The following is a 26,900-nucleotide window of genomic DNA, read 5'->3' as shown; positions in this document are numbered from 1 at the left end:
AAAAACATCAGACCACAAGGAGTGCGTTCAGGTTTAGCTAGATTTTCTACAAAAGTCAATCATTAACCAGATAAACTCTCAGAGGTCTAAACAGATACAAGAGAATAGAGAAATACTACCACCAATAGTAGAGACTATAGTGTTCTTAAATCGACAAAATATCCCTCTAAGAGGCCATCATGTAGATGGCCTTCTGCTTCTGGACGAAGATGCTGGATCTAGCAATAAGGGGAATTTCAGGGAATTGTGAAGGTTTAATATCGCATCAGGAGATAAGATTCTTAAACAACACCTATCCATAGCATCTTCCCGAGCAACATACATTAGTAGAACCAATCAATATCAATTGATTAATTGATAACATAATGTGGTGAAGAAATAATTGAAATAATGAATCAGGTTCAAAGCGCAAATTATTACTCTGTCGTATTTGACGAAACCACCGACGTATCTCACTTGAAAGAGCTTTCTTTAAATTTGAGATAGGTACACACACAAGAACAACATTCGTGAAGATTTGTCAAGTCCATTATTGACGCTTATGAGAACATAAAAATATTTATTGAAATACTAGAAAGAGGGGAAGAACATGGCCCGACAGGAGAAGAATTGGGAAAAATAGTATTAAACTTGTTGAAAGAACTGCACTTGGATCTAAACAATACTGCACTATAAAACGATGAGTTTTTAACGACTTTATGGCAATCAAAAGTGTTAGAAAAGTGCCTTAAAACTCACCATTGTAGCCCTAATTAATAAAAATTACCCCCAGACCCCCGGTACCCCTCCCAAAAAAAAGTTCATGGCCCCTCACGAAAATCGGTCCTGCATCCGCCCTTGTTTGCGATAGTGGCGCCATCAAGCGGTGAGGCTAAGTACTTGTCGGACCACCCACGTATGTAATAAATTGTTAGATATTTATTTAAAAACACTGTTCTTGTTTAGGGTCCCGAATTCTATAACAACCTTCAACAAGCCCATATAACCGACGGCTCAAGCCTGGAAAGCGCTCGAGGCTTGGACGCCATCAGCGACGACATGGTAGTCCCATCCTTCTCCCCTCCTCCTCCATGCACCAGCGCTTCAACAACGGTTGGTGATTCCTCCCACAGCCTCTGCAATACTCCAGTGCCTAATATCCGCACCGGCCGATCGACTCCGTCCGAGGACAGCAGCTCCTCTTGTGGAAGTTACAGCGTGGGATCCACTCCGGATTTGCTGGATAGATTTACGGAAACAGTGCCTTCAAGAAATAAAAAAGTCTGCCCCCCTAATGTATCTGACGATGAAAGAAGCGTTAGGTATTCATCGTCTGGGTATTATGAATCGCCCATGGAAGATGAGTAAGTACATCAAGTATACAGGGTGAGGCAGATAAATGACCTATTAGAAATATCTCGAGAACTAAAGGTAAGAGAATCATGAAAATTGGAATACAGGGGTTTTGAGGTATGAACTATTTAATGAAACTATTTTGGTCTCTTTGCTACTTCTGGTTATACCGGAAGTTGATTATAACTTCGTTTTTTCTAATGGGACACCCTGTATATTTTTACATTTTTAAATTCTGCTTGATGTCTTCTTTCTTAAAATATGAGGTTTTGTAATATTATACAGGGTAGTTTAAAAGATAATTAAAGTTTTTTATAAATTTTGTAGCATACTTCACACCCTGTAGAATTGTACTGATTTGATATGAAAAACTCCATTTATGTTCAAGTGATTTTTAATATAGTCTATTATTATTAAAAATTAATAATATAGCGAAATGTTTAATTTTAGTATACAGGGTTGGTCGAAACTCGGAATGAGAATTTTCTGAGTTTTCTTAAAAGGAACACCCTGTATTTTTGTATTGTAATAAAATGATATTTTATAGTACTTTTCTATTTCTTAAGCATTCTCTATACCTAACTGCTTTAATTTGTAAGTTATTTGTAGTTCTTTAAGCAAAGCATTAATTGCAAAAAAATTACGTGAAAATTTATTAAGTTTGCCGTGAAAATATTTAATCATAAATAATTTTTCGAAAATAAACACATATTAATCTCGACTGACCCTTAGTTTATTAATACTGATTGATATATCAAAATACCTACGTAGTTAAGATTGTTAGTGTGTTTAATATTAATAAAAACATACAAGATTCTATCTAGTTGGCCATGACTTTGACACTAAATATGCTTAAACTAAAATAAGCTTTGCTTAAACAATCTAACTATTTTTGAAGTTCCAGTTGCTTTGCTACCATTACTAATTTGAATTTTTCTAATGAGGAACTGATTCAGATGTTTTTTTGTTCTAGGATAGTAGAACAAATAAAAATGTGCTAAGTACTAGCAATAAGAATTTATCATCAGCAATTCTATGATAAATGACAACCAAAAAGAGAAACTTTTCAAAATTTACTAGAGCGGTTTCAACGAACTGGACATTTAGATTACGAGAAATCTGATCGAACAAAAACTATTGTAAATGATTAAAATGAATTAAATGTTAGTGTCACTGAGAATCTGCATATTAGTATGAACGTTCTCGTAATCTAAGTGTCTATGGTTTGTTTTTAATGATTCAAGGATCATTCTAGATTAACATGTATTTATTTTCAAAAAAATATTTATGATTGAATATTTTCATGGCAATCCTAATAAAATTTCACGTAATTTTTGTTGCAATTAATGTTTGGCTTAAAGAACTACGAATATCTTACAAATTAAAGCAGTTAGATATAGGGAATGCTTAAGAAATAAAAAAGTACTATAAAATATCATTTCATTACAATACTAAAATACAGGGTGTTCTATTTAAGAAAACTCAGAAAATGATCATTCCGAGTTTCGACCCACCCTGTATACTAAAATTAAACGTTTCGCTATATGAATAATTTTTAATAATAAAAGACTAAATGAAAAATCATTTAAACATAAATGGAGTTGTTAGTAGCAAATCAGTACAATTCTACAGGGTGTGAAGTTTGCTGCAAAATTTATAAAAAACCTTAATTATCTTGTAAACTACCGTGTATAATATTACAAAACCTCATATTTTAAGAAAGAAGACATCGAGCAGAATCCAAAAATGTAAAAATATACAGGGTGCCCCATTTAAAAAAACGATGTTACAATCAACATCCGGTATAACCAGAAGTAGCAAAGTTACCAAATTATTTTCATTAAATAGTTCATACCTCAAAACCCCTGTATTCCAATTTTCATAATTCTCTTACCTTTAGTTGTCGAGATATTTCTAATAGGCCCTTTATCTGCCTCACCCTATATATAAAGCGCCTTTTCTTAGGCTGTGGTCTCCAATTGAGGCTGTAGGCTGCGTATAACGTCACTCCGTAGGAAAATTGTTTATTTTCGTTACTTTTAGTAAACTTTGAAAGACGAAAACTATCTTACAACAGAAAACAGTTAAAAAGGAGTAATTCTAAAACAAATTCAAATTACGGGGTGAATTGAAGTCAACACCGACTTAGCCGGTGGTATCCAATAGACGCCGTAGGCTGCGTTCAGCGTGTATTAGAGACCATAGACTTACAGAGATGTTGTTTATATACGGTTTGTTCCAACAAGCAGCCAAATCAGTCAGAAACTATCACCAAATAGTCGACCAACGCGGATAGAGGGGATAGCACTGATAACTATATTATGTTCCCTCACTGACCAACTGTTTGCTGGCTATTTCTGACTAGTTTGATGTTTGTTGGAACAGACCTATCGTTTTATACCTTCTCCATGTTGGTCAATGCGATTGAAAGTCGTAGTTGGCACATTGTTCTTCTTCTTACGATGCCTATCGTAATAGCTATTCGGAATAGTCCGGTTGTAGAGGTATTTGAACCACTTTTGCAGATTTTGAAGCCAATATGTTCTTCTTCCCCCTTCAGTGTTTTATATCTGAAGACTAAATCCTTCCGAATAAAGTCTACTGAATTATCAAATATATTTACTATTACATAGTTCACTATTTATGAAAATACTGCTGCTCTTATGCCCTTTTACCCGTGAGATGTTTTGGTGTTCAAGGTAACCAGATGCCATCATCCCTTTGGTTGAAAGATTCATAGTTTTAGTGGCTTCTAGGATAATTCAGGTTTATAAAAAGAAACAGCCGCTATAGTTGAAATTTGGAAAATATTTGATCTAACCTACATTAGATCGTGGACAGTCTGCACGTAGAATATAATATTCTCCATTTTTTTTGTTTGGAATGTTAGTTTTGACGAATCATTTAATATAAAAAGTTTAAATTAATATCAGGCTATAATAATAACTTATATCAAGCTATAAGACTTTTTCTTATTCTTTCTAGCCTTCTGTCGTTCATTTTTGGCATAGGCCTTCCACAACTCCTTCCATAATATCTGTACCCTGAGCTGTCATCTACCCATCTCATTTGTGGTCTTCCTTTTTGTCATCTACCTTTGTCAGGTATCGAATGTTATATTCTGGCGGTAATAATTTCTTCTTTCTTTCAGCACAACCTGGACGTCGCCGAAGAACAACCACCATCGTCGCTGCAAAGACTTTACCCTAGACTTATCAAATAACCCCAACAAGTCATATCTCGAAACATACTCCATCTTGAACACCAAACCCAATAAGAGGAATATCAAAGCTTCACCATCCGCCGAAAAACCGAAAAGATCTAAGCCGCGAATGAGAAGCCCCATGCAGGGCAGTAGAAAAAACTCGCAGCTCAAAAAACAAGCTCATATACAAGGTAAATCATTATCTCATAATAAAAAAGGTAATATTTCATTCTGTTTCAGAGATAACCACCATCCTCTTACGTACGTTTCACACTATTGAATCTTCAGAGAGACCTGTGGTCTGCTCTGAATCAAAACGAAAACCAACTGTCTTAGTAAGCAAAATTATGTATACGAAATAATTAGCTGTTAGACGCTGTAGCGACATCTATTTAACACACTAAGAAGTCTTAAATCCGAAAACCGAAAACTTTCATCGTTGTTAAAACCTCTATCATTGTCTTCAATAGAACTGTCTTCTATCAATTCGATGGAATTTTACCTAGATATATTGACTGATTGTGGAATGCAGTCTTAGATTCCCCCTAGTCTGTTTCACTTATCGTTCGTTTGCCTTGCGCATTTTGGTTCCAACGATGAAAGTTTTAGATTTTCGGATCTAAGACTTCTCACTGTGTTAAATAGATGTTGCTAGAGCATCTAACAGCAAATTATATCGTATAATTTTGCCTAGTAAGACAGTTCGTTTTGGTTTTGATTCATAGCAGATAACAGGCCTCTCTGAAGATTCCAATACGTTGAAACGTACGTAAGAGGATGAGGGTTGTCTCTGAAACAGAATGAAATATTAACTGTCTTTCATTTTCTCTTAGTTTTACTCCTATCTGAGTACAAGGAATCAAAATTCTATGGAATTTCACCTAGATAAATTGATGGGTTGTGGAATGCAATCTTAGATTTCCCCTAGTATGTTTTGTTTATCGTTCGTTTCTCTTGCAAATTTTAGAAGGCACAAATTCAGTTTGTCACCAGAAACTGTCATCAATACGACTAACTTCACGCGCAACTTTGATAAGAGAATTATAAAAAAAAAATATGCATTGAAATCCAGATCCCGTAACCCGTTAAGCGTGATAAAGCGAGTACAAAGACATACATATTTCTTTTTTTTGTAATTACAGCTTCAACTTACCCTACACTGCTCGTAGACTCTGCCGATAAGGTAGAGTCGTGTTGAGAAAACCTGGCGTGCCGTGTTAGGGACACGCTGTAGTTTGTCAACAAGACTCTACCGATAAGGTAGAGTATACGAAAAGGATTTCAATGCATATTTTTTTTATAATTAGGCCATCCAAACCACGTGATTTTTAATAACAGGACGTATGGCAGGCAATTCAGCGTTGCCAGAGTTGTTACAATTGTACCAATTTGATACAATTAACAACCAAACTTTTGATACTAAAGTCTCCTAAAGTAAAAACCTAAAATTTTGTGACATAACAAATTTGCTTCAAATAATATTAAACGACGTTTTTTTAAGCTTTTGTACAAAATGTGTTGGTTTAGTACTTTGTGTCACTATTCCAGTCATTCCGGTGCATTTACAAAAATTTCTCTGGCAACACTGCACACAAGCGATTTTATTAGATACTTTATTTAAATTAAAATTCCAAATTTAAGATACAATGTGGTATTACTAGGTACCTAAAATAATAAAATTTATATATTATCTCGATGATTTTACCTAAAATCTATTTTAGGGATGCTCAATATTATTTTTTATTAAACTTATAAAACATAAAATTTGTTAACCTAGCTTTCTTCAATCTTCCAAATTACTTAGTTAAAACCTTTTAACTACTTATTAAAGTTTATTGACGTAAGCAATATTTTTTACTATGTCACAGAAGTATTTAGCAATACTTACACGGACATAAAATACGAAAATTACTTTAAAATACTAAAATAACACTATTATATACTATCATATGCCTTCAATGTATTGCATGCCAGCCGCCAGACATATTGGAATAGTTTGACAGATCGTTGGATTCCCTCGTATCAAAGTTGCGCGTGAAGTTAGGCGTATTGATGACAGTTGAGAAACTGCAGGCAACCCATCTAAAAGTTTTAAATGGGGCTTTTCATCGATTGTCATTTGTTTCGAGCTTCTGTCATGTGTCACATATTATTAATATATCTACGTCATACGTCTTTGGTTTGTATCATTGGTAATACCAATAACGTATGACGTAGATATATTAATACTATGCGACACATGACAGAAGCTCGAAACAAATGACTGTGAATGAAAAGCCCTATTTTCGAATCTTGAGGTGTGAGTATTTAGATATAGTATTTTTACTATACTACATTCGCTCTCGCGAGATTTTTTTTGAGACATTCGGAATAGGAAACGTACAACACAAAAATTCCTACCTCACACTATTAACTGCTAAAATCAACTCAAATCAACTTAATCTTTCATTAAAAAAAGAAGAATTATTAGAAATAGTGGGAGTGTCTACTAATCTCATAAAATTTTGTTAAGTTTATTTCTACAAAATATTTTTATTTTGTAAAATAAATAATTTTCTCATTTGCTATCAATACATTATAATGGTTTAAATAAATAAATATTGATTGGCGTAAGGTTTATGTTATTTTTATGTCTGTTTACTATTAATAATATTGGATATGAGCAGGTGCGTTGGTTTTGTAGTAATTTCCAGTCACTTCTGACAACTGAATTTTTCAAAAAAGAAATTACTAACGTCAGTGTCAAAAAAAATCTCGCGAGAGCGAATGTAGTATACAAACGCGATATTACGTAGGTCACAATTTTTGACGTAAGAGAACTGTCAAAACATTAGAATGTGACTTTTCATTATTGCCATATTTATAATAAACATGAAAATAATGAAAAGTTACATTCTAATTTTTTGACAGTTCTCTTACGTCAAAAATTTTGACCTACGTAATATCGCTTTTGTAGTAAAAATACTATATATAGTCTGGGCTGATTATCGGAGAATAGGCCATTTTTGGGAAAAGTTATTTACCAGCAATTTTATTGCTGGAATCGAATTATAAGATCCTATATATTAATAATATAGGTATGCAAAGTCCTCAGATAGTGTGCTACTTTTTTTTATAAACAAAATGGCGCCAGAAAATCGTGTTTTTTCAATTATTGCTCTGTAACTCCGAAGATTTTAATTTTACAACAAAAACTCCCAAATAAAAATTCACCGTGATTAAATTCTGCATAGAGACGTGTTTTTCCCGATCTGCTCCGATGAAAATTTTCCTCGGAAAATGCGGGTTTTCCCAACAAAATCTTTTATTTTCAAATAAAGTTTTAGATAAGTAATTATCTACCAATATTTAAATAATTTGGTAACTTAAAAGCCTTCTTGGTTTAGATTATAGTTCCAGAAGCTGATGCAAATTAAACGAATATTTTAGCAAAAATTCAATTGTTAATTAATAATTTACGGTCGCAATAATAACCAAAATAATTACGATACACTGATCAAACTTTGAAATCTTATAAACATAAGATGCCTTTTTAACATTTTGTCGACAAAATATAAATTTTTTATTTTTTTGCATAATCTTTAAATGTTTAAAAAAAATAGTTATAAACAAATTAACGTTTCTCAGAAAGTTTTTATTATATTGTAATTTTAACAAATAGCTAAAATGCGCATTTCAAATATCTTGAAAATGAATGCTTTAAAACTTTTTTGCAACCATTTACAAAAAAGTTATGAAACAGCAAAATAAACATACGATTACTACGGTATTTATATATATTTTTAATTCTTTCAAAGCGTAGAAGTGAGTATAATCTACAAGCTAATTATTTACAAAAAATATCGATTATCAATTTAATGGTTATATTTTAATTAAAGATTATAAATATATTTTTTTGTAATTTACACGCGCGGAAGTAGAATAATACAGCACTGTAGCTGAAATTTTCACTCGGAGCGACGACCGGCCGCGCGAGACGTACACTTTTATAAATAATATATGCTGCGTGTCAGTCGCTTCGAGTGAACATTTTAGCTCCGACTCTGTATCAGGCCTATTTTTGCTTTAAAAATTACAAAAAAAAGTATTTTTAATCTTTGATTAAAATATAACCATTGCACTAATTTTTGACATTCTTTGTGAGTAATTAGATTGTACCATAGACTCACTTTTAAGCTTTGAAACAATTAAAACAAATTATAAACAACGGAGGTTTCGTATATTTACTTTGCTGTTTCATAACTTTTTTGCAAATGGTTGGAAATTTTTTTTAAAGCATTCATTTTCAGGACCTATGAAATACGCATTTTAAGTATTTTATAAAATTAGAATATAATAAACAATTTCTGAGAAATGTTAATTTTTTTATAACAATTTTTTTTAAACATTTAAAGATTATGCAAAAAAATGAAAAATTTATATTTTGTCGACAAAATATTAAATAGGCATCACACCTTTATAATCCTTCTAAGTTTGATCAATGTCTCATGATTATTTTGGTTGTTATTGCGACTGTAAATTTTTAATTAACAATTGAATTGTTGCTAAAATATTCGTTTCATTTTCACCGGCTTCTGAATTTATAATCTATACCAAGAAAGCTTTTATTTCACCAAGCTATATAATTATTGATAAATAATTATTGTCCCAAAAAAATTATTTGAAAATTCGAGATTTTGTTGGGAAAACCCACATTTTCCGAGGAAAATTTTCGTCGGAGCAAATCGGAAAAAACATGCTTCTATGTAGAATTAAATTGGGGTGAATTTTTATTTGAGTGTTTTTGGTGTAAAGTTAAAATCTTCGGAGTTATAGAGCAATAATTGAAAAAAATACGATTTGTCGGCGCCATTTTGTTTATAAAAAAAGTAGCACACTATCTGCGGACTTTGCATACCTATATTAATAATATATAGGATCTTATAATTCGATTCCAGCAATAAAATTGCTGGTAAATAACCTTTCTTTGTACTTTACTAATTAGACCAGTGTATTATAACTATTTTTTTTTCAAAATTTGAAGATTATGCAAAAAAAAGAAAAATTTATATTTTGTCGATAAAATATTAAATAAGCATCTCATCTTTATAACCTTTATAAGTTTGATCAATGTATCATGATTATTTTGGTTATTATTACGATCGTAAATTGTTTATTAACAATTGAATTGTTGCTAAAATATTCGTTTAATTTTCACCGGCTTCTGGAATTACAATCTACACCAAGAAAGCTTTGATGTCACTAAGTTATTTAATTATTGATTAATAATTACTTACCTAAAACTTTATTTGAAAATTAGAATTTTTGTTAGGAAAACCCGCATTTTCCGAGGAAAATTTTCGTCGGAGCAAATCGTGAAAAACATATCTCTATGCAGAATTTAATTGCGGTGAATTTTTGTTTGGGTGTTTTTGTTGTAAAGTTAAAATCTTCGGAGTTATAGAGAAAAAATTGAAAAAAATACGATTTGTCGGCGCCATTTTGTTTATAAAAAAAGTAGCACACTATCTGCTGACTTTGCATAACTATATTATTAATATATAGGATCTTATAATTCGATTCCAGCAATAAAATTGCTGGTAAATAACTTTTCCATGAATTTTGATAATTAGCCCAGAGAATGCCCAGAGTAATAGTAATTTTCATTGTAAGACTATAACTACTTTTCCATAGATGGCACCACATACACTAAAATATATTACAATTCAAAGTTTTACGGTTTTACTTTAATAAAATTAAAAATAATATCAAAAATCAAACCTTTATTGAGACCAAGTTTCTGGCAACACCTTCGTGGTTTCTATTATTTACAAACCATCCGAATGCTGAAATCAAAGAGGGCCAGGGGAGACCTACAATTTGCATCTCAGTTCCTGCCTGTTCATTCATGCCTATTCTAGCAATATGTATAAGTGTTATTTTGTTTAACTTTTTGGGAATGGGTAACTAATTATATATCTTATGTGGTTCAATTTCTGCAGGTACCTATACTCTGAGCTAATTAGCAAAATTCATGGAAAAGTTATTTACCAGCAATTTTATTATTGCGACCGTAAATTATTAATTAACAATTGAATTGTTGCTAAAATATTCGTTTAATTTTCACCGGTTTCTGGAACTATAATCTAAACTAAGAAAGCTTTTATGTCACCAAGTTATTTAATTATTGGTAGATAATTGCTTATCTAAAACTTTATTTGAAATTTAAAGATTTTGTTGGAAAAACCCGCATTTTCCGAAGAAAATTTTCGTCGGAGCAGATCGGGAAAAACATGTTTTTATGCAGAATTTAATTTCGGTGAATTTTTATTAGGGTGTTTTTGGTGTAAAGTTAAAATGTTCGGAGTTATGGAGCAAAAATTAAAAAAATAACACGATTTGGGGGCGCCATTTTGTTAATAAAAAAAGTAGCACACTAACTGCGGACTTTGCATACCTATATTATTAATATATTTATATAATCATAAGCTTCGATTCCAGCAATAAAATTGCTGGTAAATAACTTTTCCCAAAAATGGCCTATTCTCCGATAATCAGCCCACACTAATATTTATATTTCTTAAAATCATAATAAAAATTTTATTCTTTCAGAAAAAGAAAACAAAGCAACTTCAGACGAATCTAGTTGCGACATCGCAGTCAAACATCTCAGTAATCAAAATTCTCCGAGAAGGGGAAAGAAAACTAAAGAAAACAGCAAGAAGAAAGGAATACCCAGATCGCCTGTGAGTCAAAGGAACGCCCAGGAAAAGAAGTCTTCCAGTTTACCGGGAAGTTTATCAAGAAAGAAATCGTCGAAACAGAGTCACAATCTAGCTCCTGAAAGTGGATCGTGTGAAAGGAAAAAGTAATAATCTTTTGTTAGAATCTTTCAAGCACTTGTCATATAAAATTGTGTCTTCTTTCTCACCTAGAGTTCTCTAGTTCTATTGCGATATGTTTTACCAACACTATATCGTCAGTATACATGAAAGACTAATAGACCAGGGGGCATCTGTAAAAATATTAGTACATTTGGATGTTGAGAGGCGACTCATATTTTTTTGCAAAAATTGCTTGAAAATATTTCATATAATAATATTTGATGTTGTTCTGAAGCTATATCCGTGTGGCATTTTTATGATTAACTATTTATATGGGAAATAAGTCACAATTAAATTAAAAAAATAATTTTATTAACGTTTCGACGCCCAAATCGTGTGTCGTTGTGAAAATACAAAATACTACTAAAATAAACAAAAATGGTGTTGCTAAGTAAAATATTCTTCTCATAATTTATTTAATCTGACTCATTTATATTGGCAATTCAGACATATATTATACATTCTAAAGTAGAAGACTTTAAAATGATATTGCCAATATTTATGAGTTGCCTTCCTGGGACGACTTTACTGAAAGATCGTTCATTCGATTACATGAAATCAACCCCTTGAAAAGTCTTCTACTTTAAAATGTATAATATATGTCTGAATTGCCAATATAAATGAGTCAGATTAAATAAATTATTAGAAGAATATTTTACTTAGCAACAATATTTTTGTTTAATTCAGTAGTTCAAATTTATTCAAATTTTCAAATTCAAATTTATTCAGAAATATTTGTGTACAATATTTTACATTTAAATCTTATATTATTATTAGTATCGACTGACTCAGCACCATGCCTAGGCAAGAGTTGCCTGTTTTGCACTGTACTATGTCAATCGAAACTGTATAAATTGTACATAAAAGTAGTATTAAGGTTGGAACTAAGAAGTAACATACCTAACTATCGAAGAGATAATGCAACAGAACAAGACGGACGGTAAACCTCTCTAGCTGCTGAATACTTTGTTAATTATAATACCAATATACACCCAAATTCTACTCTGTTTATGCTGTCGTTCATACATTAAGACATTGCGTCCAAAAATAATTGTAAGTGGGTTTTTAGATAGGTTTTTATGTATTTTTTAAATTTAAATAATTTAGGTTCTTGTTTGATATGTATAGGAATTATGTTATAAAATTTAGGTCCAAAGAACATTAGGGATCTTTGTGTTACTGATTTTTTGAACTGCTGAATACTAATATCCATATTTGTTACTGATCGAGTTAATCGGTTGCTTTGAAATTTAAATTTTTTTGAGTTTATATAAACATTTAAAACACAGTTGTAGATGTAGAGGGATTTAACACTAAATATCTCGGATTCATCATATAATTTTTTTGTTGGATGCAGTTTTCTTTTTTTAAAAATTATTTTTAATAGAGTATTTTGAACTGTTTCTAAAATGTTAAGAGTTTTGTTAAACGCGCCACCCCATGCTACAATACAATATCTTAAGACTGATTCTGCAAGTGAGTTATAAACCATGATTAATTTTTTCCTGGGTAGAATATCTCTTAAGATATAAAATTTATGCATTAGAGCCCTTATTCGTTTACTGACATGAGTGATATGGTCTGACCAACGTAAATGTTGATCTATGAAGACACCTAAATACTTTCTAGAGAAAACTTTTTCTATTGAGAACAGTCACAATTTTGTCCTTGACATTTTGCGTTATGCAATTTTATATGAAAATTTGTAGGTTGGTCAACAATTGTTGGGCTAAAGGCGATATATTTTGTTTTATTAATATTTAAAGTCAGTTTGTTAAATTTTAGCCATAAGTTTAGCTGTTTTAGGTTCATTTCAGAGCTGGTTTTATGGTAGTATTTTGTGTTTTGACAACGACACCTGATTTGGGCGTCGAAACGTTAATAAAATTATTTTTCCAATTTAATTGAAGCTTATTTCCCATATAAATAGTTAATAATAATATTTGAGTTATTCTCCCACTCAAAAAGATCCGGAACATTGTTTAAAAAATCAAAATGTCAAAAAATGAAGAAAAAATTCGATTTTTTTCTTGGTTTTTTTATTATAACTTTAAAAGTATTCATTTTCGAGAAAAGTTGCATCGACATAAAAGTTGTGTAATTAAATTTCCTACAGTATAGGATTAACTGAAATAAAAATTGTCACTCTTGTTGCAAAATAGCAATAATTTCTAAAAAAACATAAAAAACAAATATTCGCATTTTACGTTTTTCAACCATTTATGCTAAACTTAGGACCTTTATATTTCACCCAGAAAAACTTCATGATATGATAAAATAATACTGTAAATTTCATTAAGATCGGTTTAATAGATTTTGCAAAATAAATTTTCGTAGCACCCCCTCCTGGCCACAGCACTAATTTGTTTATAAGCCAAAAAATTGTTTATAACTTAAAAACATTGCTGAGGTTGCTTAAATAATCCAGCTTTCGCAAAAAAATTCATTTTTTCAAAATGTTGCAGCACTGAAAATAAAGCAGAGAGCAAGTTGAATTTTTTTTACATATAAAAGAATACTGCACTTTTCATTTACAATTTGCAAAATTAAAACCGGCTAACCACCACGGCGTCAGATATTTTTTTAAATAAACATTAATTTTTGGTGCTACGCGCAGGACAGCGGATACGTTCGCTCTGATTGGGCATTCCAATGACCTTTGATAATGATTGATAAATTTTAATTTTTAGTATATTTCGAAATAAATAAATAAATTTGTTTATTGCAAAATCAAAACACATACTCTGTCCTTTGAAATAACACTTTTTTTAGCAAAAACTTTCTTTGTTCATACATTTTAACTTAGAAAATAAAAGTCTATTATTTTTAAAAATATGCAATTGTTTAAACAATTTTTCACAAACAATAATCAAATTAGTTTGATATTTGTGGAATTAAAATATGAACATACAACAAAATATGGAGTAAGAAAATAATATATTAGATAAAGATTGGAAGAAATTTTGGTGGAAATCAACTTGTGTGAATCGAACACCGCTGCGCTGTCCTGCGCGTAGCACCAAAAATTAATGCTTATTTAAAAAAAATTCCTGACGCCGTTGTAGTTAACCGATTTTAATTTTACAAATTTCAAATGAAAGGTAGAGTATTCTTCTATTTGTAAAAAAAAATTTAACTTGCTATCTGCTTTATTTTCAGTCCTGCAACATTTTGAAAAAATGAATTTTTTTTGCGAAAGCTGGATTGCAAAATGTATTTTGCAAAATCTATTGAACCGATCTAACCTAAATTTACATTATTGTATGTTTTTTTCGCAGTTATTGCTATTTTGCAACAGAGGTATCAATTTTAAAATTTTTAACCAATCTTATATTGTAGGAAATTTAATTAGGCAACTTTTATTTTAGTGCAACTTTTCTCAGAAGTGAATACTTTTAAAGTTATAATCAAAAAACGAAGAAAAAAATCGAATTTTTCCTTCATTCTTTGACATTTTGATTATTTAAACAATGTTCCGGACCTTTTTGAGTGGGAGAATATCTCAATTATTATTATATGGGATAATTCCAAGCAATTTCTGCAAAAAAATTAGAGTCGCCTCTCAACGTCCATCTCAAAACAGATCCGCCCTGGACTATAATAAAATCCTTCAACACTTTCTTAGCTGATCCATCTTTTTTATTATTTAATGCGCACATCAAAATATCCCGAAATACTTTGACATATGCTTGTTCTTATCATCATCATCATCCAGCCTTATGTGTTCAAAGTTGAACATAGTCTTCCTTTAATTTCTTCCAGTTCTTTTGACGTCATCTATTCAACATTTTGCGCTAAGATCTTCTCTCATTCATTGACCTCTTATCTCTTCCATGGTCGATCTTCTCCATGTTTGTGCTGAACGACCTCTCTTTCTATTTCCTTGAGGGTTCCCCTCAGTCTTTCCAATACTGGAGCTATTTTTTCGGTGTATGTGAATGACCAATCCAACGAGAATTTTTGGACCCTATTTCATTTTGTCTTTTGTTCGGCCAGGTGTAGCAGATCTTGGTTTCTGTTAATGTTAGGCCAGAAAATACGAACAATTATTCGTAGGCATTTCTTAATAAAGACCTCCAGTTTTTCTGCAAGGGTTTATGTCACTTTCCAGGTTTCACATCCGTAGATTAGAATAGACATGACATTTGACTGGAGTATTCGAATATTTGTCCTCCGAGTATTATACTGGCCAGACATTCAAACAGAGTTGAGCATTCTGAAAGCTTGTCGAGCTTTTCCTATCCTCATACGAATATCGTCTTCTGTACCTCCGCTTTCTGATATGACACTTCCAAGATGCGTAAATCTTTCCACATTTTCAATCTGCATGTTATTATTGGTAAACAGTATGTTGTTTCTTGCATTTATTCCATTTCCTCATGTATTAATAAATGGGAATTCTCTATCATTATCTTGTTTGTAATAAATTTTTCTTTTTAGTTCAGTGAGTTCCCCATTATCATTAACTCGCCAAAGTCCAAAGAAGGTTGAAGACTCGACAAAATTGAAAGCACTAAGTGCTGAGTCACTAAGATCGGTGAGTCCAGGTAAGTCTGAACAAATAATTTTCTTCCAAGTTCATAAAATACATCAAATAAATAAGCACACGATAGTAACAAGAAGAGAAAATGTTCCATTATGTTATTTTTGACACTGTTTCAGGCAGTGACAGCGTTTTCTACAGCGACCCGAGCAGTCAGACAGCAGATCATCAAGTCCATTGTCTCCACTGTGGAAAGGAAGTGGATATTGTCACCACCGATGACCCAGATAAAAGTATATCCAGTCTAGAAAATCCCGAAGAGATCGTTCAACCACCAGCGGGGTTTGAGGATTCACCCAGAGTCAAAACAAGCGGTAGATTGTTCAAGAAGCTGGAAAGAAGAATTCGATCTGAGGAAAGGAACTATTTGGAGAATAAGAAGAACCGGTATAAATCAGAAGTTAGGGCAAAGGTAAGATATTAAGTTAAAAATATATTTCATATTGAAAAAGGTTTTTTTTATTATTTTTTTTTGTTTCTACTTGAAGTTATTTGACCGTTTTCCATGCTGTTGGAATACAGTTAGAAAGTTCCCTATAAAGATGTGGTTGTTGGGATTGATCAACAGGAATACTCTCAAATAGGCATAACTCGTTTATTAGGTGAACAAATACTATATTCAGTTGACAGATGACTACATTATTCTGTACTAAGGGTAGCAAGCCCCCAAAACTAACTAACTCGTCTGACTCACTAAAATGACGTAATTAATCCGAATCTAATCGTGTTCCCTTATTTATCAATACATCGTTATGTAAATATGTTTGTCTATGTTTTTTCATTACTGTGTCTTCTTCTTCTTCTTTCTCGAAACTCCTTATGTTCCTTAGGGGCGTCGGAGGTTTTATTCATCTTCTATCCATCTCTTCCATTTCTTGCGGTCCTTTGCTAACTCTTTCATTTGTTGATGTGTTTTTCCTTTTTCCTATCCAATTTCTATAATCTGATCGATCCATCTCTTCCTTGGCCTCCCTTTCCTTCTTTTACCATATTCCGATGGGTGAGTTGCGGAATTTAATTAAAAAATGAATATAATAAAACAAACGGTAATTTTATTATTGGAACGAAAATGTGTTTTGTTTAGGTCTCTCGGAAGAAAGGTCGATTGTTAAAAATGAGAGCGTTTGGTGCGACCCAAAGCGGCTGCCTGTCGAGTTGTTACTGAAAAGAAATACCACAACGATTACTGTTATCGTTCGTCCCTTTTGACCAGATGACTGACTAATAAATCATTTATTAGGTCTGGTGTATGCTTTCACAGTTACAACAAAAAACACTCGAATGCATAGTGAGTTGTTGACACACTTTATGTGGATGAGAAAACAGATGGTGACAGGTTAAAACCATGTTTTATATTTGAATGTGCATTTCGAATGACTAACGTTGTTTGGTTTTTGAGAAAAAATAATAAAAGAAATAAGATAATATAATTAGCAGAAATATTATAGCGTAATGCTATAACCATATGTTTTCGATTCCATCACCTGCTTTGGTAGTCTTCCCTGGTCCATTCTGTTAATGTGTCCATACCATTTTAATTTTCTTTTTTGTATCTTGGTTATTATCGATTCCTGTTTCAGTCTTTGTCTAATATCTTCATTTCTTATTCTGTCCAATTTCGTTTTCCCTGCTATTTTTTTTAGCTGCTTCATCTCCGCTGCGTTTATTGTACTGTCTATTTTTGCATTGTTTACCCATGTCTCACTTGCATATATTAAAGTTGGCACAGAGATTGCGCTGTATACCTTCAGTTTTATTTCTTTATCTATTTCTTCCTTTCCAAATATTGTTTTATTTAGTGCATAGTAGATCTTATTTGCTTTTTTCGCTCTGTATTAGATTCCTTGATCTATCTTTCCATCCTCTGATATTATTACTCCAAGGTATTCAAACGTCGAGACTGTTTCTATTATTTCGTTTTTGCACCTAAATATCGTTTGGTTTATTTCTTCCCTTTTCTTTTGGGTTACTATCATGATCATGGTCTTCGTTTTCTTTACATTTACCTCCATTTTCAAATTTTCTATTTCCTCCACCCATATATTGATTAGATTTTGCATTTTCTCTTTATTGTCTGCTATTATTACTAAGTCATCTGCATATAGTAATCCCTTCATTATCACTGGTACTAAATTCCTGTACCCTATTATTGACTGTAATTGCCTTGACCTTCTTTTAGCGCTCTTCATTACTCTATCCATTACTAATATAAACAAAACTGGGCTGAGACTGTCCCCCTGTTTTATTCCTCTCCTTAGGTTTATTTTTGGCGATCTGTTTCCATTTATTTGTAATTTAGCAAGTACGTTTCTATACGTACTTTTTACCACGCTTACTATCTTTTGCGGGATTTGCAGATCTTCCATTACTGACCATACTACTTCTCTATTTATAGAATCAAAAGCAGCTTTAATATCTATAAACGTAATATATAAGTCTTCTCCTATTTCGTTTTTCCTTTCAATTATATTTCTCAGTATGTATATAGTATCTGTTGTTCCTCTTTCCTTCCTAAATGCCGGTTGTTCTTCTAGTTTTCCTTCCAGTTCTTTCCTGAGCTTCCTTTCTATTATCCCGGTGTAGACTTTATATGCCACTGATGATAAGCATATAGCCCTATAGTTATCACATTCCGCTTCATCTCCTTTCTTGTGTATTGGTATCAATAAATTTTCTTCCCAGTCTTCCGGTATCTTTTCTGTTCTCCATGCTTCCCTCATTATTTCCAGCAGCCAAAGCTTGCCTCGTTCTCCCACGTACTTCATCATCTCCGGATCTATGTCATCGGCACCTCCCGCTTTTCCAGTGTTTATTCTTGCCAATCCTTCTTCAATATCTTTGATATGAATTTCGTCTACTCGATTGTCTCTATCCACTTCTCTTGCCTGCTGTCCTCTCTCCTCATCTTGTTGGTTACTTGCCTCGAATTTTTCTTTATAGTGCTTATTCCATATGGTTAGTATGTCTTGTATGTTTGTTTTCAATTCATTTCGCTCATTTCTAATTCCTCTTATTTGTTTCCTTTTTGTTCCTTTCATGCTTCTTACTGTGTCAAGTTTAAAAAACAACCTTGTTGATGTTAGCAAAACTAAATTGCGTGCACTTTACCTAAGGTGTTCTACTTATGCAATTAAACGTATGCATAGTGTTTATTGTTTTATAAATAAATATGTAATGATTAATTTAGTTAATTTAAGGAATTTTAAAAGATCTTAATAATGAGATAAATTCTTACATCCCTTTTCTACTATTGTAGGGTATATGTAATCTATATCCTATTTTTAGTCAGAAGAACGTGGAGCTAGCACATATAAAAGCAAACTGCGACCGATGGCTAAATCTACCACTAGCAGTCAGGAACAACTGAAAGCGACTGATTCCAGTCCAAGTGTTCTGCCTGGGGCACCAGAAAACGAGGACGATACAGGTATTTACGATGTGCCTTACATGGAAGGTTGCTGGATACACATTGACGAAAGGGACGAAGTTATCGCGAGGACATCCTGCTCAAGTCCAAGTGGTAAGTAAGAGAAGTGATATTCTTCCTAACGCCAAAGGTAAAAAGCTCATAAGTGCCTTCTCTATTGAGGTTGGTAATTAATAAAGCAAATTTTTCTGTGTTGTGACAGAACAACGACCACATGACTTAATGAATTAAGTCATTCCCTGTTGTGTGGGTCCAATCTCTGATCCCTTTTACCTTTGAGCTTGCCTTCTAATATTACCTGGAGCTGATCAAATTCCCTATGGCGCATTATGTGTCCTAGATATGACGTCTTTCTAATTTTGATTGTATTGACCAGATGAGGACGTGTCTTCATTATTTCTAGTACTTCTTCATTCGTAGTTCTGCTGATTCAGCTTCTGGTTCTTAGCATTCGGCGGTACATCCACATTTCGAATGATTTCAGTTTGTTGACGTCATACTGTTTTAATATCAAGGTTGCACCGCCATATAGTAATAGAGACCACACATAACACTTTAGTGTTCTCAATGTTATTGTGACTGATAGCTTGGAGTTACAGAACATTTTACGCATGTTCATGAAATCAGACTTTGCTATTTCAATGCGTCTTCTAATTTCTTTTGAGTGATCTAGGTGACTATTTAGCTCTCTGTCTAGGTATATGAAGCTTTTGGAAACTATGAAGGGTGATACCATTTATTTGTATGTTGGGTGTAATTTGTTCATGGGGGTTCTTGTGGAATACCATGATATTGGGTTTGGAAAAGTTAATGTCGAAGCCCAGATTGTGACATGCCAAACGGCAAATCGGTAAAATATCAGTAAAGGGATATTTTTTTGTTATAGACAAGCCATCTTCCCGAAAAGATTCAATATCGAGTACGGAATCTGAACAGGAGTTCAGAAAGAAGTTTCAAGCTGTAACACATCGAATGGTGCATCGAAAATCTTGTTTAGAAATGTATAAAAGGCAAAACAACAAATCTTTTGGTAAGTTATTCCGTTGTTTTATTTTTAAATTGATTTAATCCTTTCAATGTTGAAACCAACATTATTGATAATAAGGTATTTAGGTTGAATCGTCGCTTGCATAATATCGATAAAGTGTGAAAAGCATGTAAATGCCCTGTCATAAGGTACAGATGTATACAGGGTGTCCCGAAAAGATTGGTCATAAATTATACCACAGATTCTGGGGTCTAAAATAGGTTGATTGAACCTCACATACCTATATACAATAGTGCACACAAAAAAAGTTACAGCCCTTTGAAGTTACAACATAAAAATCGATTTTTTTTTCATATATCGAAAACTATTAGAGATTTTTTATTGAAAATGGAAATGTGGCGTTCTTATAGCAGCAACATCTTAAAAAAAAATTAAAGTGAAATTTGTGCACCCCATAAAAATTTTATGGGGGTTTTGTTCCCTTAAACCCTCCCACAGTTTTGTGTACATTCCAATTAAATTAATATTGTGTTGCCATTAGTTCAACAAGATATTTTTAAAACTTTTTTGCCTCTTATTAATTTGTCGATTAGCCAGTGTTTATCGAGATATTTTGAATATTTGTCGAATCCACCACATATTTGTATATGGTTAGTACGATTATAGAGACCTGTTAATAATCTGAAAATTTATTTATAATTTACATTTTTAGGTATATTTTGAAAAAGAAGCCACATCTCGACAAAAGGTGACTTATCAAAAAAAGACTAAGAGATAAAAAAGTTTTAAAAACACTGTGTTTAACTAATGGTACCACAATTATAGTTTAATTGAAACGCACACAAACATTAGAGGGGTTTAAAGGAACAAAATCCCCATAAAATGTTTACGTAAATATATTGAAAAAGAAGCCGCATCTCGATAAAAACGGGCTTATCGAAAAAATACTAGGAGCCAAAAAAGTTTTAAAAGCGTTGTGTTTAACTAATGGAAACACAATAATGAATTAATGGGAACGTACACAAAAGTTTGGGGGGGGGGGTTTAAGGGAACAAAATCCCCATAATTTTTTATGGGGTGGACAAATTTCACTATAATTTTGTTTTAAGATGCTCCTGCCATAAGAATGATACATGTCCATTTTCAATAAAAAATCTCTAATAGTTTTCGATATATTGGAAAAAATCGATTTGCATTTTGTAACTTCAAAGGGTTGTAACTTTTTTTATGTGCACATTTGTACTAAGGCAAGTTAGGTTAAATCGAACTATTTTTGACCCCAGAATGTGTGGTATAATTTATGACCAATCTTTTCGGGACACCCTGTATAACACACTCTCATAATATGGACAGAGAACAGAAAGAATCTCTAGATATGTCCTACATTGGAACGCTCAAGGAAATGGATCACCTCAGACGTAGAAATGAAAAAGAAATAGGAGTATTATTGGAAGAACATGTATTTACAAAATGCGCAAAAATGCAATATACTAAAATGTTTTGTCAGTTCAAACTTTTTTCAGTTTAACGTAGGTCGTCCACCGTGAATCTATTGCACAGTGTTTTTACTCCTTGCCAAAACTCGTTAGGAATGATTATTATACGGATCAGACTGTAAAATATGTGTGTGTACTTACATCCTCATTGTTTATTTGACCAAAATGCAAACCTTTCAAAACAGTCTCTATTCATGCCAAATCGTTGTCTCCCGCCACGTAATCTCTAAATATTTATTTGATAATGCGCTTTTGGAATTCTATATTTAATGATTTGTATCCCTTCCCGGTTAAAAATATTGTTTCTAGCACGCTTTACCGGTAAGAATTCGATTTTTGTGTTGTTCTAACACACTTTCGTGCGACGGCATCCCATTTGATATTATTAAATTTATGAGTTCTATTTCGGGAATTGATACCCACTTTTCAAAAAATAGCCACGGTGGTCTGTTTAGCTACATGTCTTAAGTTTGATTGCGATTTTTCAAAATGTTGGGTAAGTTTGTTTTTTTAAACCAAAGTTATATTTATTGGTGGTCTATTAAATTTATTATACAACATTTGTATTATTTATGCATTAATTTATAGATTTTGGTTTCATTGATATTAAATCGAAGGTAATACCTAAAGTGTATATTCTCTTAGAATGTGGACAACGTATTATATGATCTTCAATTTAATGAATTTTTGCTCGGAACACTGATCTGTTGCTAACATCTACTATTGGTGTAAATTCTTTAGCCTTCTTCTTCTTCTTCTTTAAGTGCCGTCTCTCAATTGGAGGTTCGATATAATCATTACTATCTTTACTCTATCTACCGCAGCTCTGGATAGCTCTTTTGAACAGCATTTAAACCAGTCCCTTAAATTTTTCAACCAGTCCTTGTTCCTATAATTCTTCCTCCTCTCATATTTTCCTGTATTAATTATTATCAATCTTAGCATTTCCTATAGCTGTCTGAGATATTGTAACTTTCTTATTTCTATTATGTTTAATATTTCGTATTCTTTATATTTCAGTGTTCGTTTTCCTATATCTCCATACTATTCTAATCTAATTATCCTTTTGTAACACCACATTTGAAATAACTGTTCTTGCTTGAATGTTTAGCTTTCAAGTCCATATTGAAGTAACATCTCATGAGTCCTTTACTCTCAGTTCTAATGTAAGGTCTTTATTGCAGATAATTGTTTTCATTTTTACAAACACATTTCTGCTATTTCTCTCCTGGTCCTTATTTCTGTTGTTTAATCATTATTTTCTTAAATTCAGGTTCCCAGGTATTTGTATTTATCAGCCTGTCAATTGATACATCTCCTAAATATAAATGTTTGTTTGTATACTTGTTTTCTTTGTTATTATCATATATTTAGTCTTTTTTATATTAATTTTTAATCAATATTTTTCACAGAAACTGCTTATCTTCTTTAGTAGTGGTTGAAGTTGTTCAACAGAGCTTACCATAATCTTCATAACCTACAGCACTAACTGTGCTGAAGGTTTATCTATATCTGTAGCCAGTGCTGTTTTTGTAACAATATAGGTTCCGGTACGCAATGTTCTGGGGGGTCTGGGGAGTGTTCATAAAAGGGGGTCCGCCCCCGGGAAAACTTTTAAAATTTAGCCTCAATAAGGGCGTTTTAATGCTATTTGTGAGCAAGGAAAAAATTCAGGAATTTGTCTCTAATTTTGTTGTTTTTTTATTTTTGTCCCAAAAGGTACCGGTACGGCGTACCGGCGCGTACCGTCACAAAAACAGCACTGTCTGTAGCTGACCTACTTGTGTCCATTTCTTTTATATTTTTATTTGTAGCTTCAGAGAGTGACTCTTTTATTCATTTTTTCTGTAAAATTGTGAATATTAATCTCAAATTCTTTTGTTTTATAATGCCTTTTCTATTAAATTCCAGCATTACAACGACATTTAACCGATACACAAAACGAACTTGATCCTGATATACAATCTGTAGAGTTAAAGGCAAAATTAGAAGAGATATTAAAGATTATGTTACTGGTTTGGTGTCGAAAAAAAGAAGCATTACATGGTTTGTAAACGATATTAACTTTTATTTCCTAACTGCCTAACTTTCGATTATAATACCCATTCTAGTGTAATACAAGAGTAAGCAGAAGCAACATTACACTAATATACGGCTTTTTGGTTGAATTTAACATTAATAAAACAAAACAGCAAAACATTAACATTGGCTCTTTTGCACCAAGTCACCAAGCCACAGATATAGTTATTAGGGTTCGTATACTTTTAGGCTAACATTAACTTTAGTTATATTATATCAGATAGGTCGATCAGATAGCGAAGCGGGACAGAAGGTCGACGTTACTTGTTACTTCACTTCCATGCTGAAGTGGATCTAGTGGATGTACGTTCAAACCCTAGCCCGTTGAATGGAAAAATAAAACGACTAACGCAGTAGTTTAAAATTCTAATATGAATCTGAGGGTTAGACTAGAATACGCTGGTGTCTGATTGACTATGGGGGAGCAGTACGGCAAGAGATAAGGGCTTGCGGCTCGGTGATACTCTTCCATAGATTCCTACCGGAAGTGCGTTGACGCCTATTAAAGCGGTATATATATCTTAAATTAATTGATTTACCATTGATTTTCAGATTGCGACAAAACCGTCATAGTCCGCCGAGAATCGGGCGAATTTGGATTTCGGATCCACGGGTCGAAACCAGTTGTTGTATCCGCCATAGAACCAGGAACTCCAGCAGAAACGTCTGGTTTGGAGGTGGGAGATATCGTTCTTTCGGTTAACGGAGTCAGTGTTCTCGACAAGAATCATTCGGAGATTGTTAAAATTGCCCATGCTGGAAGTGACACGTTGAAAATGGAGGTAAGCACAGAATTGATATAGGAATATTTATTGATATCCTAATTTACTGTCATGAAGTCATGGGGTATGAAAATACTGTTCTGGTTTCTTTGCACATGACATTAGGTTTTGTTATTAACAATAAGAGTAATTATGCCTGAAGAATCACAGAGTCATCTAGGCAAATACCTAAAGGATAGTAGGTAATCCTTCTTTATCCGCCTCCTCATTTCTTGAGCCCTTGTCAGGACGTGGTGACACTCTAAATACTGTTGGCCTGTTGTCTCCATTGAGTCCGATCCTGTACCAAGTGCTGTACCAAGTTGAGCTCGAAATTGACTTGTTCACATGTAGACTATATGGTAGCGATTGATTATATGGTGAGAGCTCAATGGTACCTAGAGCATAATACATTGGATATTTTGGACATCCATGTTTAAGTTCACATTATTCATCTATGTTCCCATGACGAATCAATTGTAAAGGGTTTTTACCCACATATTTTTGTATTTTGGTGGTTAGCATGTTAGATTCACGTAAGCACTGATGATGATCGGTCATCCGATCGAAAACTAGTTCTGGGATGTAGCCCCTTTTTAGGGATTTTAACAAATATACCTTTTATAAAGGATTTTAATCGTTTTGTAATATCGTCGCCTTAGTACTATAACTTGATAACTCCAAAATTGACGTCTTTGAAATAACTAGTTCACAAGATGTATTTCATTTGCCTCTATATTTTGTAAAATATTGATAACTCGCTCCAAACGGGTTAAGTATTTATTCATGATTGACGAAAGTTGATAAAACTCAAATGCCCCTAATATTCAGTGCTAAAACTTGAGAAGATAAGTTATCAAGTTATTGTTTAATTGAAATAATCGTGAATACGACATACACTGAATGCTACAACTAGCTAACTCTAGTTATCTAGTTGTAGCACATGTTTTTGTGAAACCATTGAGCTTACCACGTCGAGAATTGTTAGCAGATCTGGCAACCCCCACCGCAGAGGGCTAATTTTCACCGAAATAATGCTTAAAATATTAGTTTGTAGTGCTAAAAGTTGATAATTTTAATTTTTCATGTTATTTTCCATATTGGAAAATAAATTTGCACCGTATTCCAAAATAGATCAGTAGCCAAAAAGTTAAGGAACAGTATTTTAGAGCTGCAGAGTGAATTCCGTATTTACCAACATCATGGTAGCAGCACAAATATCTTTAAAATCTTTAAGTTATAGTATTAAGGCGACGATATATGGTATACAGCCAACTACAAGAAAACTTTTTCCTCGTAGATTTTTAATAGTACTCTTAGTTTCTACGGAAATTGTTGTTTTTTAGGTGGCCAGGACCTGTTACGCGCTCAGTCCGCAACAAGAAGAAGAACCTTCCAAAATTTTGTTTAGTGGATACCTTTGGAAACTCAGCGGATACGCCAGTGGGAATTCTAGCAACAGATGGATGAGGCGATGGTTCTGTTTAAAGCAAAATGGATGTTTATACTGCTACAAAACGGACATGGTAAGAATTAAAGATTTAAGCCTTTCAACTGATTTCATTTCGAGTAGGGGCACATGCAGCCCCCGGATAGTTTTGATCAATATTCATCTACTTCAAGTCATTTAAATTAATACTTTTAAGTAGGTATGTTATCAACAATTTAAACCCAACCACTGTTTGGTTTTAAGGGTATTGGCGCAACTACTTCAAAGTTCACTGAAGATGGACTGATAAGTCCGAAAACGTTTTTTACTTCGATGTTAAATTTTTCAACTAAATGATATACAGTCAAATCACAGGAGCTATCCCCATTTAGCTAATTAAGCTTAAGAGCGTAGGCACAAATATTTTACGGCTATCCCTACTTTTTCTTTCTTTACACGTCAAATTACGTGTAGTATTCTCACTGGTATGGAAGCTGCAGGAGATGTAAACATTAGTTGACAATGACATTGTCATCAGCAACATAGAGATGACTATTTCGTTCAGTTTTTGAATGTTCGTGGATAACCGATATTTGTATAATCGCTTAAATTATCAATTAATTAATAGGATTATTTTTTCACTAACTATGTATTCAGTGATTATAATAATTTATATACTATACAATAAAAATTAATAATCAAAAAAGAGAAAAAGTGATTTTAATAATATACTGTTATCTACTAGGGAACGCTTAGATAAATTTTGAGCATCTCTGA

The 26,900-nt window shown here is 32.7% G+C and overlaps 1 protein-coding gene across 5 annotated transcripts in view; it reads left to right on the top strand.

The window, feature by feature from the left end:
• Positions 1–26,900, top strand: part of LOC114327122 (uncharacterized) — a 160,089-nt gene that overhangs the window by 120,909 nt on the left and 12,280 nt on the right. For 4 of the 5 annotated variants that reach the window (XM_050647808.1, XM_028275625.2, XM_028275626.2 and 1 more), the window contains exons 12-21: positions 946–1,343; positions 4,484–4,728; positions 11,129–11,384; positions 15,841–15,947; positions 16,063–16,355; positions 19,229–19,463; positions 20,257–20,400; positions 23,766–23,900; positions 24,486–24,715; positions 26,041–26,220. In XM_050647808.1, coding sequence (XP_050503765.1) covers positions 946–1,343; positions 4,484–4,728; positions 11,129–11,384; positions 15,841–15,947; positions 16,063–16,355; positions 19,229–19,463; positions 20,257–20,400; positions 23,766–23,900; positions 24,486–24,715; positions 26,041–26,220 — 2,223 coding nt within the window. The remainder of the gene's footprint in view (positions 1–945; positions 1,344–4,483; positions 4,729–11,128; positions 11,385–15,840; positions 15,948–16,062; positions 16,356–19,228; positions 19,464–20,256; positions 20,401–23,765; positions 23,901–24,485; positions 24,716–26,040; positions 26,221–26,900) is intronic. The other variant, XM_028275628.2, reaches the window with a different exon arrangement.

This window comes from Diabrotica virgifera, chromosome 3 (genome assembly GCF_917563875.1).
Source record: "Diabrotica virgifera virgifera chromosome 3, PGI_DIABVI_V3a".
Classification (NCBI taxonomy): domain Eukaryota; kingdom Metazoa; phylum Arthropoda; class Insecta; order Coleoptera; family Chrysomelidae; genus Diabrotica; species Diabrotica virgifera.
This window is presented reverse-complemented; position numbering and strand designations above follow the sequence as displayed.